At 51.7% G+C, this 12,674-nt stretch overlaps 1 protein-coding gene across 1 annotated transcript in view; it reads left to right on the top strand.

Annotated features, from left to right (window-relative positions):
* The window catches only part of LRFN2 (leucine rich repeat and fibronectin type III domain containing 2), a 196,935-nt gene extending 184,663 nt beyond the window's left edge, over positions 1-12,272 (top strand). Inside the window, exon 3 of the mRNA XM_003281495.4 lies at positions 10,993-12,272. Coding sequence (XP_003281543.1) covers positions 10,993-11,962 — 970 coding nt within the window. The 3' untranslated portion in view covers positions 11,963-12,272. The remainder of the gene's footprint in view (positions 1-10,992) is intronic.
* Positions 12,273-12,674: the final 402 nt, after the last annotated feature.

Genomic DNA, 12,674 nt, shown 5'->3' with positions numbered 1-12,674 from the left:
AGCCATGTGAGGACTCTGACTACATGAGGTGGGCTTCACTGGGGACAGGAGCAGGGTTGAGCAGAGAAAGACAGGATCTGACCTGGGTTTTAACAGGATCCCTCTGACCACTTGCAGAGAAGAGGCTGGGGGATGGGAGCAAGGAAGGACACCAAGACCTGGAGGCCAACTCAACAGGGGCTGATGCCAACCCTGCCTGCTGTCTCAGGGGCTGTGGAAGTGGATGTCTGGGTATACTTGAGGGTTGAGGCAATGATTGGGGTGCTCTGACTCAGAGCCTCAAGCATATTGAAAGGAAAGTGGCCCCTTCACTCACTGAGAGGCTAAAGTAACTGCCAGTAAGGCAGGGGTGCCTCAGGGCATTTGTGGAAGCTCCATATTCTCAGGAGCCACAAGGGCAGAAGAGCAGGAACAGAGACCGGCCCCCAACCCGAGGCCTCTGGTCCCTGACCCCAACTGGAAGATCAGAGGCTTCTGATCCTGGGAGCCCTCACTGAGTCATACCAGCTCCATGATCGTCCCACTCTAAAGAGCAGACGTGTGCCTTCCCCCATTATCACCCAGGGCCTGGTGCTTAGGGAAGGCCAGCATTTGGAACTAGTCACCAGTACGGTCTACAGCTTGTACTGGTAATTCTGGTCATTCTAACTACTCTGATCTCTGGGCCAGAAACAGCAAATATGAGACAGGCTCCAGAGGACTCTGTCCCTCTGAGTTTAAACACAGCCTCAGAATCCTTAACATTAGCACCCAGCAGCCAATCTCAGAGTTGGAACACAAGAGTGAACATACTTGCAAGAACCTGGCTCCTATCTACTACCTTGGTGACTTCACTTCCTACTACACTCCCTTTCCATCTCTCTGTTCCAGCCTCACTGTCCTCACTGTTTCTACCTCAAGGCCTTTGCACTGGCACCTCCTTCCTGCCTGGAAACTCTGCCCATGGATATCCACGTGGTTCCCTCACTTCCCTCAGACTTCCCAGGAGCATGTGTCCCGAAGTAGAGGGATTGCCCTCCTCATTCACTGGAGTCCCATTTCTGGCCCTAATTAGCGATGTGCGCCCAGGGCAGTTCAGTTAACCGCTGCCTCTAAAACAGGTAGCACAATTATTAGATGTACTTCCCAGGGTTATCATGAACATGAATTGAGGAAATGTGAAAGTGCTGGGTTCAATCTTGGCTGAGCACAATCCTTCTCTCTGTGAGAGCTTAGTCAAGTCACTTAATGTCTTGGAGCTTCGATGTTCTCATCCACAATGATAATAAGACTAGTACCTCCCTCACAGGATTCCCCAAGGTTAAATTAACTAATACATGGAAAATATTCAGAACAGTGTTTGACAGAGCAAGTGCTCAATAAATGTTAGCTATCATTGTAAAGTCATGCATGTTATTTTTTTCTTTTTAAACTGCTGGCAAACAGTTGGCCCGACTCCAAGACTTCCCTCCTGCTAAATCCTGATTCTGCTCAATTCAATTCAGTGTAATACAGCATAGGGAAGATTGTGCTCCGTGGCCTGGCAGACCTGGCTCAGCCACTTTCCAGCTGTGTGAGCTTGAGCAGGGGTTCTATCTGCCTGAGCCTTAGTTTCTTCATCTGTGATATGGGGATAATTATTCCTACCTCATACAGTCAGCATGCAGAATCAAAGAGACTCTGCCTGTCAAGTTCCTGGCACGTAGCAAGTACTCAATAAATTGTATGCAGGATGGAACAACACTCATCTCCTCTACTCCCTTGCAGCTCATGCATGAAAGCAAACAGGTCCCTTTGGGGCTCGCAAGAAGAGAGAGAATCTGGGAGTAAGGGCTGCTTGGCTTGGTTTAATGAGGCCATGTCATGTAGTCTGAGATCTCAAGGTTAACTAGAGAGGGTGGCAAGCCAGTGGTTCTGTGAAGAGCCAGTAATGAGGACACAGAGAGCCAGGGGTGGAGTAGGGGAAGCCTGATGTGGCCCTTCCAAATTAGTGCTGAGGCTCAACAGGCAGCCATGGTGCATCACTGATGGAAGGAGGAGAGGACAGAGCACCTAGAAAGGCATGGTGCTAGGGGAGCAGAGGGGAGGCTGGAGGCTGGAGGAATTATGCAGATACAAGAGATGGTATTTGTTGACAACTCCAGGAAGGCAAGGATTTCTTGTATAGACACCAACACCAATGTCTTCCTCTTACACAAACACACATTCACCCTGTCTCTCACACACATACCTACTAATTAGCAAATTCTTCAGGCTCACTTCGTCTTACCTGTGGGTGTCTGTTAGTCAGGGGAGGCAACTGCTGTTGCAAATAATTGCCATAATGTAAAGGCTCAAGCAGAATCAAATTTGATTTCTCACTTTCCTAACAGTCCAGAGCGGTGTGCCAGGTTATCAGGAGACCTTCCTCATGGGAGACTTAGGTACCCGGTATGTACCTCCCTCCAGGCCTTGTCATCCTGCCCAAGGGTCCAGCTGGCAGAAGGAAAGGGGAGTGTGGGGAAGGCATCCAGGCTACTGAAGGCCTGGCCCAGAGATGGCACAGATCATCCGGCACAGATGACATCCTCCACGTCCCCTTAGCCAGGAAGGGTCACATGGGCATACTAGCTGCAAGGGAGCCTGGAGAGTGTAGCCTAGACTGGAAGCCACGAGAGAGGGGGAGAGTGGGGTTTGGTAGTCAGCCCACAGGCTCTTCCTGGAGGCCGAAGCCCAGGTGGAAAATCCCACTCCATTCCCATTCCTATTCCTGAGGCCCAAATGCCTTTCCTGGGGGGTAAACTCTGTTCCATTAGAAAAGAGGAGGCTCAGCCAATAGAGAGAGGTCACACAGGAAGTCACCTCAGAAGTTTCAGAGGACGTGGGAGGCTGTGGGGGAGGTGGGGTTGGGGGGTTGGTTGAAAGAGGGGCAGAACAATGACTAACATTGCCTAGGACCAGGACCCCTTATTGCCACATACATGTAAACACCTGCACTCTGGCACACCCTCACAAATACCCATACATTCAGCTGACAAATGATACTTCTTAGACACACATCTTCTCACACACAGGCATATACACACAATCACATACCCCAAACACATATGTATATGCACATCCATGAAAGGTTTTCAGGAGCCCTTGCAGTAAGCTTCAAGGATATAGAAAAATACCTCTCCAGGCTGGGTGTGGTGGCTCACGCCTGTAATCCTGGCACTTTAGGAGGCCAAGGCGGGTGGATCACTTGAGGTCAGGAGTTCGAGACCAGCCTGGCCAACATGGCAAAACCCCTTCTCTACTAAAAATACAAAAATTAGCCAGGTATGGTGGTGCGTGCCTGTAATCTCAGCCACTCGGGAGGCTGAGGCAGGAGAATTGCATGAGCCTGGGAGGTGGAAGTTGCAGTGATCCAAGATCATGCCATTGCACTCCAGTCTGGGTGACAGACTAAGACTCTGTCTCAAAAAAAAAAAGGAAAAATGCCTCTCCAGAAATATGTCCTCAGAACCAGCCAGTGTCTGAGAGTCACCATTAACTAGCCCTTGAATATTAGATAAGAATCCCTCACATATGTTTAGGCCCTAACATTTTGCAAAGCAATCTTGCACTCACTGCCTAACCATAGGGCAAATGTTTACTCAGCATTGACTCTAGGCCAGACATCATAATCGGCAGTAGAAATACAAAGAGGAATAAGACACAGTTCCAGTCCTCAAGGGAAAGGGGTACATGAACAACCCCCAGGGCTTTAACAGGGGACCGTAAGAGGGGTTGTGGGACGAGAGAGAGAAGAGATAGCTCTGGTGAGGTCAGAGGTAATTTGTGAGTCAGGCCTTAAAAGATGAGGTCACCCGGTGGAGAAGGATATGATGCTAAGGAAGAGGGACCACTGTGTGCAATGGGATCAAGCTGGCTTACTGGGGGAGTGATGAGTGATTCTGAGAGGCTGGTAAATTATTTCCTAAAGCTGGAGTTTCATTAGATACAGCCAAGGTGTGCTGCTGCTGACATGAAGTGATGATCATCTTTTCCCAAAGTGCAGGGAAATAAGTTAATAAATAGAATGTTCTCAACAATGTAAAGGTCATCTCCTTGTGTCATTCAGGATTCAGTCAGAAATAAAAGAACATTTTAGTCTTTTGAAAAAGGGAATTCAGGCCGGGCACCGTGGCTCACGCCTGTAATCCCAGCACTTTGGGAGGCCAAGGCGGGAGGATTGCCTGAGCTCAGAAGTTCGAGACCACCCTGGGCAACATGGTGAAACCCCGTGTCTACTCAAATACAAAAAATTAGCCAGCCTTGGTGGCATGCGCCTGTAGTCCCAGCTACTCGGGAGGCTGAAGCACAAGAATCACTTGAGCCCCCAAGGCGGAGTTTGCAGTAAGCCGAGAGATCGCACCACTGTACTTCAGCTTGGGCTACAGAGTGAGACTCTGTCTCGAAAAAAAAAGAGAGAGAATTCAGTACAGGGTTTGGATTTCAGGGGTGATGGAGCTGCTCAGTGGTCAACAACAGGTGGGGGCAGTGAGCATGGGAGCAGTGGGCGGGGGGCAGGACAGTGAGGCGCTATAGAGATCAGCAACAGCTGGGTTTTTCAGGGGTGATGGAGCTGCTCCGTGGTCAACAACAGGTGGGGGCAGTGAGCATGGGAGCAGTGGGCGGGGGGCAGGACAGTGAGGTGCTATAGAGATCAGCAACAGCTGGGAGCCACTGCCACCCACCCATCCCCATCCAAGGCTGGAAGGACACAGGAGGAGATGGCATGACCAGTGATTAAGATCCTAATGTGTCTAGCAGGAGCTGGAACCCTGGCAGCTGGAATCACAGAGGAGATTCAGAGTCTGACACGGTGAAACCACTTGGAGATGAAAAAATAGAAGAGATACCTGGCTTCTCTCCTTTTCCGCTCCTCCAGTCTCTCTCCAGCGCCTCCACTGGCCAACTCCACCTGGCAGCCTGAGGGCTCAGAAACCTGGGAACAGGCAAGGGAGCCTGGGAAATGTAGTTCCCCACAGGCAGAGGCACGCAGGTGAAAGGTGGAGAACAGATTTGAGAGCCCGCAGTAGAATCACAGTATGTGCCTGTGATTTTGTAGACCTCTGGTGTCAGCTGTAGATTTGTGTGCTAGTGTTAAGCTGAATGAACAATGCCAAAATAATATCAACAGAAAAAGAAAGAAAAAGAACAACAATCCAGAGGCAGCCACTTAGGCTTGTTTTGTGTTTCCTGGGCAAGTGCTTGGGGTTGCAGTTTCCAATTGTCTTTTAGAGTGTGTGAGCTTAATTAAATTTAATGCATTGGAGCAGCTTAACTTAAAATAGCAATTCATGTGTTCTGCTAACAGAGATGTTGGTAGTTTACATGATGGGAAGAAATCTCTCAGGATTTCAGGGACGTGTTTTTCACCGAGAGACCCATGACTGACCTGATGGTTGAGCCATTTATTGTCTATTGTCCCTCGGGATCCACTCTCCTCTCCTCCGCCTTGCCCTGCACTCTGGAAGCCTGACCTGCATGTGCCCGTGAACTCTGGCTTTCGGTTTGGTTCAGCCATGCAGAACAGCAGCAGAAGGTTGGCGGCAGAGAAGAGTGAGGTCCGGCTACTTCTTTGTCTGGTGCCCACTCTGTAAGGTTGCCTCTGGCAGCTGCTGTTTCTCAACCAAATTCTCTAAACCAATGTGCCTCAGTGGAGGGTGACTTTGCCCCCAGAGGACACTGGGCAATGCTTGGAGACATTTTAGCTTGTCACACTGTGGGTGTGTTCTGGCATCTGGTGGGTGGAGCCCGGGGTGTCCTGGGATTGTCCTCCTACAATGCAGACGACAGCCCCACACAGCCAAGACATAGTGAGCCAGAGTGTCAACAGTGGCGAGGCTGAGAAAGCCTGCGCTAGCCCAGGGCTCCTAAAGCGATTCATTGTGAAGGAGCAGCTTCGATTTTCCCCACTCTGTTGCAGGCCAGTCCTTTTGTAAGACTAGAACTAAGTTATCAGAAATAATCATCACGCACTTGAATGTGACAACCAATGCCAAATTGCCGTAAAGCCTTAATTCTTACTCTTGACTTCTATAGTGTCTGATCATGGAACAGGAACAAATGGTCCATGGGCCGGCATCCATCTCTGAGCCACACTACAAGCAGCACTGGCCTACATGCTTCTCTCTCCTGGGGGTGAGGCAGACGTAACACCTCGGCTCTTGGCTGCTATTAGCTCTGGGTTCTTGCACATTCCCTTGTGATCCCCCATACCCTCTTGCCTCTTTACAATTAGTCCCTTGATAAATAAGGTCTTTAATTATCCTTCTAGGAAGTGCCATCTGCCCGTTCAGGGCCCGGCTGATTCTGCAGTGTTTTCCTACCTGGGCAAGTTTTTAAGAATGTGGGCAGCGTCAGAGGCTGTGTGGGTAGAAGGACAACAATGTGACAGCAGCCTGGTTTGGGAGCCCAGCTAAGGAGCTTGCACTGTCTCTCGTAGACCATAGTTAGTACTTGAAACATCTCAGTGGGCAGGTGACACAGCCAGAGTCATGTTTTAGTTGGAGCACTAGAGATAGTGTGGTGCTGAGAATGCACTTTCAGGTAGCAAAATTTGTGGCAGAGAGCCTGACTGGAGGCTGCTGAGTCCATCCCGACTAGAAATGGAGAGGCTTAAGCTAACACTGCATGTGGAGTTGGAAGGCAGAGGGTGTTCAGAAGGTAGAATCTACTAGCCAGAGTGATGGGTTGTGAGCAGGAGTGAAGGAGGAAATCCACGCTCCCCAGATATAGCTTGGAGGATCAGTGGATGGTTTTGTAGGGTTGGGTGATGAGGTGGACAGGGGGACACAGGTCAGAGATGAATTCTATATCTTTCACTAGAGTGCCCATTTCACGTGGCTTTCTCATGCAATTTGTCTGTTGGCTGCCTGGAGGCAGAAGTGGTCTTGCTTTTAAGAAGTGTGGGCTCTGGGACCCAATGGACCTGATCTGATCTCAGCCCCATCATTCCCCAAGGGGAAAGTTCAAACTGTTTAGCTTCCTCCTTCTCTAAATGGGAATAACTTCCTCAGAGGGTTGTCAGGAGATTAAATGAGATAATGCGTGTAAACTTGCCAGCACAAGTAAGTGCTAGGCAAATACTGGTTATTATTGTTATTAGAAAAGGCAAACTTGACCTTGCCAGCCAGGGCTGTTTGAGTTAGCTGGCTCTGGCTCTCCTTATGTCACCCAACTCATCCTACTGCCAACACACACACAACACACACACACACACACACACACACACACACACAGCAGAGGAATCAGGAGCCGCCTTCTGCCTTTCTGCTCTTCATCCTAGCAGGCTTTTCCTGCTGGCCTTGTTTCTGATGGGCCAGTTACAGTGCAAAACTGTTCCAGACCTGACCCTTCATCCAGGTTTCAGTGGCCCACCAAGAATCAGCCTTGCCTTGTTACACCTCCATCAGCAGCACAGCCCAACAGCAGCTTCATCACATTAGGATGTGGCTTCATCACATTATGATTTTCCTTGGGTTGGGGAGCAAAGGGGAGTTGGGGAGACCAGGCAGGGTTCCACACAAAGTTGCCCAGGAAGGGCAGGAAGATGGGGCAGTGTCTGAGAGGCAGCATGGCCCAGGGGTCAGGTGCGGAGGCCCTGGAGCCAAACTGCCTGATTTGAATCCCAGCTCTGCCAACCTACTAGCTGGGCCTCCTTGAGCACGTAGCTTAACCTTTCTGTGCCTCAGTTTCTTATCTGTTAAGTGGAAATGAGAATAACAATAATAGCCTCCCAACAATGTTAGGGAGTATTAAATGAGTCCTAATCCCCTTAAATGTCTCGCAATAGTGCCTGGCACAGAGTAAGCTCTCGTGTTAGCTGTTCTTATTTTGTTGCTATTAGTAATAGTACTAATAGTAGTACTAGTGTGGTCTGCTTCCCAGGAGAAGGTGGCTAAATATTGAGAAGGTTTCTGGGCTCGTGGTACATCTTTGGTGTCCTGGGGTGGCTGTGTTCAATGCAATCATGAATGTGGAAACCTATGTTACACAACAGGTATTCAGTAAACAAGGGTGTCCATCCACCTCTCAAGTGGACATGCTCTTATATCACTGTGACCCAACGAAATGGTGGAATGCCGTGATTCAGAGCAGACCGAAGGTGGCCTCCCTGGGATTTAATCCCAGCTCTGCCATGTTATCTTTGCTTAACACTTCTGCACCTCTGTTTCCCCATCTGAAAAATCTGAATTATGATGGCAGCTGTGTTGGGGAGTTGCTGTAGGCCTAAGTGAGTTGGCATAGGGCACTTAAAACAGAGCATGGCACACAGTTACTAGCTGGTGTTTGCTCTTGCTGCCATCACTGTTCTGTGTGTGCTTAGCTCCTGCCTTCTCAACTTACATCATTAGCCCTGAGGGGAAAGGAACGAGGCCCTGGAGGACTCAAGTGTCCCCTGCAGCATTGGCCACACAGGGCTCCTTAGGCCCTGCCCAGCAGATGGCCCAGCAGGCTGGGCAGCCTGTCAGTAGAGGAGCATGAGTCACAGCAGGCTCTAAGCTGCTCCAGGGATGAAGGTGGTTGACCAGCCACAGGCCAGGGTGAACTTTTCACTGAAGTGAGGAAAAATGCTTCCATGTCTGTCACACAGTGAGAAACAAGCCCAGACCGTGGACCCAGAAGCTAGTGTTAAAGGTCTCAACTGCTGCATACTAGCAGTCCCAGCTGTGTGACCTCAGGCAGATCACTTACCCTCTCTGAGTCTCGGCCATTTCTTCTCTGTGAGATGGGAGTACTGATCACTGTCTTTACAGGACTGTCATGATGCCCAGGTGAAACTGGCTCTGAAGTCTTCAGATAGACCTGTGGGGCTGGCTGCAGGGTCCTTGCTGGATCCACCTCTCCTAACCCCTCTGGCCTTTTCTGCCCCAAACACTGTGCTAGGGGTGGGGCTGTGTATTAGTCCATTTTCACACTGCTGATAAAGACATACATGAGACTGGATAATTTACAAAAAAAAAAAAAAGGAAAAGGAAAAGGTTAAATGGAATCACAGTTCCACGTGGCTGGGGAGGCCTCACAATCATGGCAAAAGGTGAAAGGCACGTCTCACCTGGTGGCAGACAAAAGAAGAGAGCCTGTGCAGGGAAACTCCCCTTTATAAAACCATCAGATCTCATGAGATTTGTTCACTGTCATGAGAATAGCATGGGAAAGACCCGCCCTCATGATTTAATTACCTCCCACCAGGTCCCTCCCACAACACATGTGAATTGTAGGAGCTACAATTCAAGATGAGATTTGGGTGGGGACACAGCCCAACCATATCAGGTGGGCTTTGGGGGCTCAATTTCCTCCAGTGTGGCTTCCCCAGCAAAAGAGCAGGTGGGCAGGTGAGGAGGGAGGCAGCAGCCACCAGGGTTGCCCACTGACTGGATGTCGATATCTGCCTGTCAGTTCCAGCCAGGTGGAAGTTTTCAGGCTTCAGTATTTCATATTTGAGATCTTAATTAAGTTGCCCAGCTCCAGGTTTGAGGGGTTGATGGGAGCTTATAGAGAGAGCCCTTTCATTCTCAAGTAGTAGGGAATAGGAGAATGGGAGTGGAGGAACTACCAAGAAAGCTACACAGTGGTACCTTCAGGCCTGGGTATTTCGTTGGGAGTGTTTATGGAAGTGATACAGGCATCATCTCTGGAATCAGCAGAAGGCATGATACCTCAACAAGGGTCTTGGAGTTCAGGGTGTGCATCCAGGCTTAACAAGCTCACAAGGGTCTAGAGTTCAGGGTGAGGAGGTCCAGGCAGGAGAGGACCAGCCACAATGTGGGGAGAGCGCTTCCCCATCAGACTCTCCCCTAAGGTGGAAGGAGCAGTTAAAGTCTTCTACTAAAGAAACTCTTCCCCTAGGTTTCTTGGCTGAGCCTGGCCTACTACAACTAGGACCAAGGAATCATCCCTTTCCTCTGGGATGCAGAAGTGCCTCCCAGTTCTTAACACTGCACTGTCCCTCCACCCTAAGCAGCAGGCCCCCTTCTCCTGCATCCAGTCCTCTTCTGCTTAGACCCCCTCTCCCTCAGTCTGCAGCAGCGAATGCTCTCCCTCCTGAGTCATGGGAAAGCCCTTTGGAGGTGAGGGTGGTGCTGGCCTCTCCAGGCAGGACCTTGTCTCTGACACAGCACAGCACCTGGTCCAGAAAGAAGGCTCAGAAAGTGTTGATGGGGATCCCCATGAATCTCAGAGGTCACTGGAGGGCTGGAGCAAGCCTCGGGGTGGGCTGGCACAGGGTCAGGGCTGACCTGACTCTCACCCCGCCCTTCCCAGAGACGGGGAGAATACTTGTGGCAGGCATGAGGGAGGGGGTAGAGGGTGTCCCTTTGTATAATTTCTGCTTCTTCACACTTTAACCTCTCTGCCTCTCTGTCTCTCCCTCTGCCTGTCCCTGTGTGTCCTCTCAACTCTGCTTGAGTCTCTCCCCCTCCTCCTCTTTCCCTCCACCTCTAAATGCCTCCCCTTTTCTCTGCTTTCAACTATCCCCTTTCTCATTCCCTTCATCTTCATACTCATTGTGTTTTTGTGTTTTTGTTTCCATATATCTGGATTTTCTCTCACCCGGTCTCTGACACATCCTCGGTCTCTGACACATCCTCGGTCTCTGACACATCCTCTGTCTATACCTCTCCCTGACGCTCCATCCCTGAATCTCCCTCTGTCACCTTCCTTTCCACCCTAACCTGTCCCTTGGTTCCTTTGTCTGGGCCTCCCTCCTCACATCTCTTTCTTCGCTATTCCCTGTGCCCTATTCCTGTCGCCTGCCTGCCCCTGCCCCTCCCTCCTCCCCTCTCCTCTGTCTCTCCATCTCTCTCCTTCCATGTCTCTTCACTCCTCTGTCCCTTTCTTTCCCTCTGCCCCATTCTCTCTGTGTCCCCGTGTCTGTCTTGGCCTCTCTTGCCTCCCCCTCCTCATCTCTGTCGCTCTGTTTCTACCTCTGTCCACTCGCCATCACCCTGTCCTTCCACCCCACCACCCCTCACTATTTCTGTCCACCTCCCTCCCCAGGATGATCCCAGCCTCCAACAAGGCCTTCGTGGTCAACAACCTGGTGTCAGGGACTGGCTACGACTTGTGTGTGCTGGCCATGTGGGATGACACAGCCACGACACTCACGGCCACCAACATCGTGGGCTGTGCCCAGTTCTTCACCAAGGCTGACTACCCGCAGTGCCAGTCCATGCACAGCCAGATCCTGGGCGGCACCATGATCCTGGTCATCGGGGGCATCATCGTGGCCACGCTGCTGGTCTTCATCGTCATCCTCATGGTGCGCTACAAGGTCTGCAGCCACGAGGCCCCCAGCAAGATGGCAGCGGCCGTGAGCAATGTGTACTCGCAGACCAACGGCGCCCAGCCACCGCCTCCAAGCAGCGCACCCACCGGGGCCCCGCCGCAGGGCCCGCCCAAGGTGGTGGTGCGCAACGAGCTCCTGGACTTCACCGCCAGCCTGGCCCGCGCCAGTGACTCCTCTTCCTCCAGCTCCCTGGGCAGTGGGGAGGCTGCGGGGCTGGGACGGGCCCCCTGGAGGCTCCCACCCTCCGCCCCGCGCCCCAAGCCCAGCCTTGACCGCCTGATGGGGGCCTTCGCCTCCCTGGACCTCAAGAGTCAGAGAAAGGAGGAGCTGCTGGACTCTAGGACTCCAGCCGGGAGAGGGGCTGGGACGTCGGCCAGGGGCCACCACTCGGACCGAGAGCCGCTGCTGGGACCCCCCGCGGCCCGGGCCAGGAGCCTGCTCCCCTTGCCCTTGGAGGGCAAGGCCAAACGCAGCCACTCCTTCGACATGGGGGACTTTGCGGCTGCGGCGGCGGGAGGGGTCGTGCCGGGCGGCTACAGTCCCCCACGGAGGGTCTCGAACATCTGGACGAAGCGCAGCCTCTCTGTCAACGGCATGCTCTTGCCCTTTGAGGAGAGTGACCTGGTGGGGGCCCGGGGGACTTTTGGCAGCTCCGAATGGGTGATGGAGAGCACGGTCTAGGTGGGGGTGGGCGTGCTCCCTTTCCTGCGCGCAGGGTGGGAGAAGAAGGGGAAAGAATCTCACTGGCAAGTGTTTGTGGAGTCTCCATGGTGATGTTTACATCCAGGGACAGTTTCGTCTCCCTGTCAATGGCCTCGTGTCCCTCCCTACCCCCCAACACCCACATCACCTCCCCACCACCCGGCCGGGGTGTGCTCAGGGAATGTGGACTCGCTCAAATGCCGGACTGAGCCCTGAGTGTTTGGAAAGGCGAGACTCCGCCTTTCTAATCACAAATGTAGCCTACAAGCAAGCGGCTTTGGATTGCTTATGGGTCTAGTGTTGTTTTTATTTCTTAATTTATTTTTTTTCCATTTCCCAGACTCCTCCTCTTCATTCACACAAATAATCGAGAGTTAATCGTACATATGAATGCCTGTTCCCAGCAGCCCTGGTAGTGGATAATTGTTGCCAATTGACAAGAGGAGGGAATTATTCTGTTTCCACACTTGTTTGGGGGAAGCCTGTAGGGTTCCCTGCCCAGAGCTCTCATTACTCCCAACCACCCCCACACCTGACACCGGAAGGGGTGAGTGACTGACCCCTGATACCGGACCTAGTTTCCTTTGCTTCTCAAACATGACATGACACACCCATCACAGAAACTTGAGCCAGAAGGGTAACTTCCTGGGTTCTTACTTGTGGGGAGGGAGGAGGGCTTCATGCTGTAGGG

The sequence above is a fragment of the Nomascus leucogenys genome, chromosome 17, assembly GCF_006542625.1.
Source record: "Nomascus leucogenys isolate Asia chromosome 17, Asia_NLE_v1, whole genome shotgun sequence".
Taxonomy (NCBI): domain Eukaryota; kingdom Metazoa; phylum Chordata; class Mammalia; order Primates; family Hylobatidae; genus Nomascus; species Nomascus leucogenys.
This window is presented reverse-complemented; position numbering and strand designations above follow the sequence as displayed.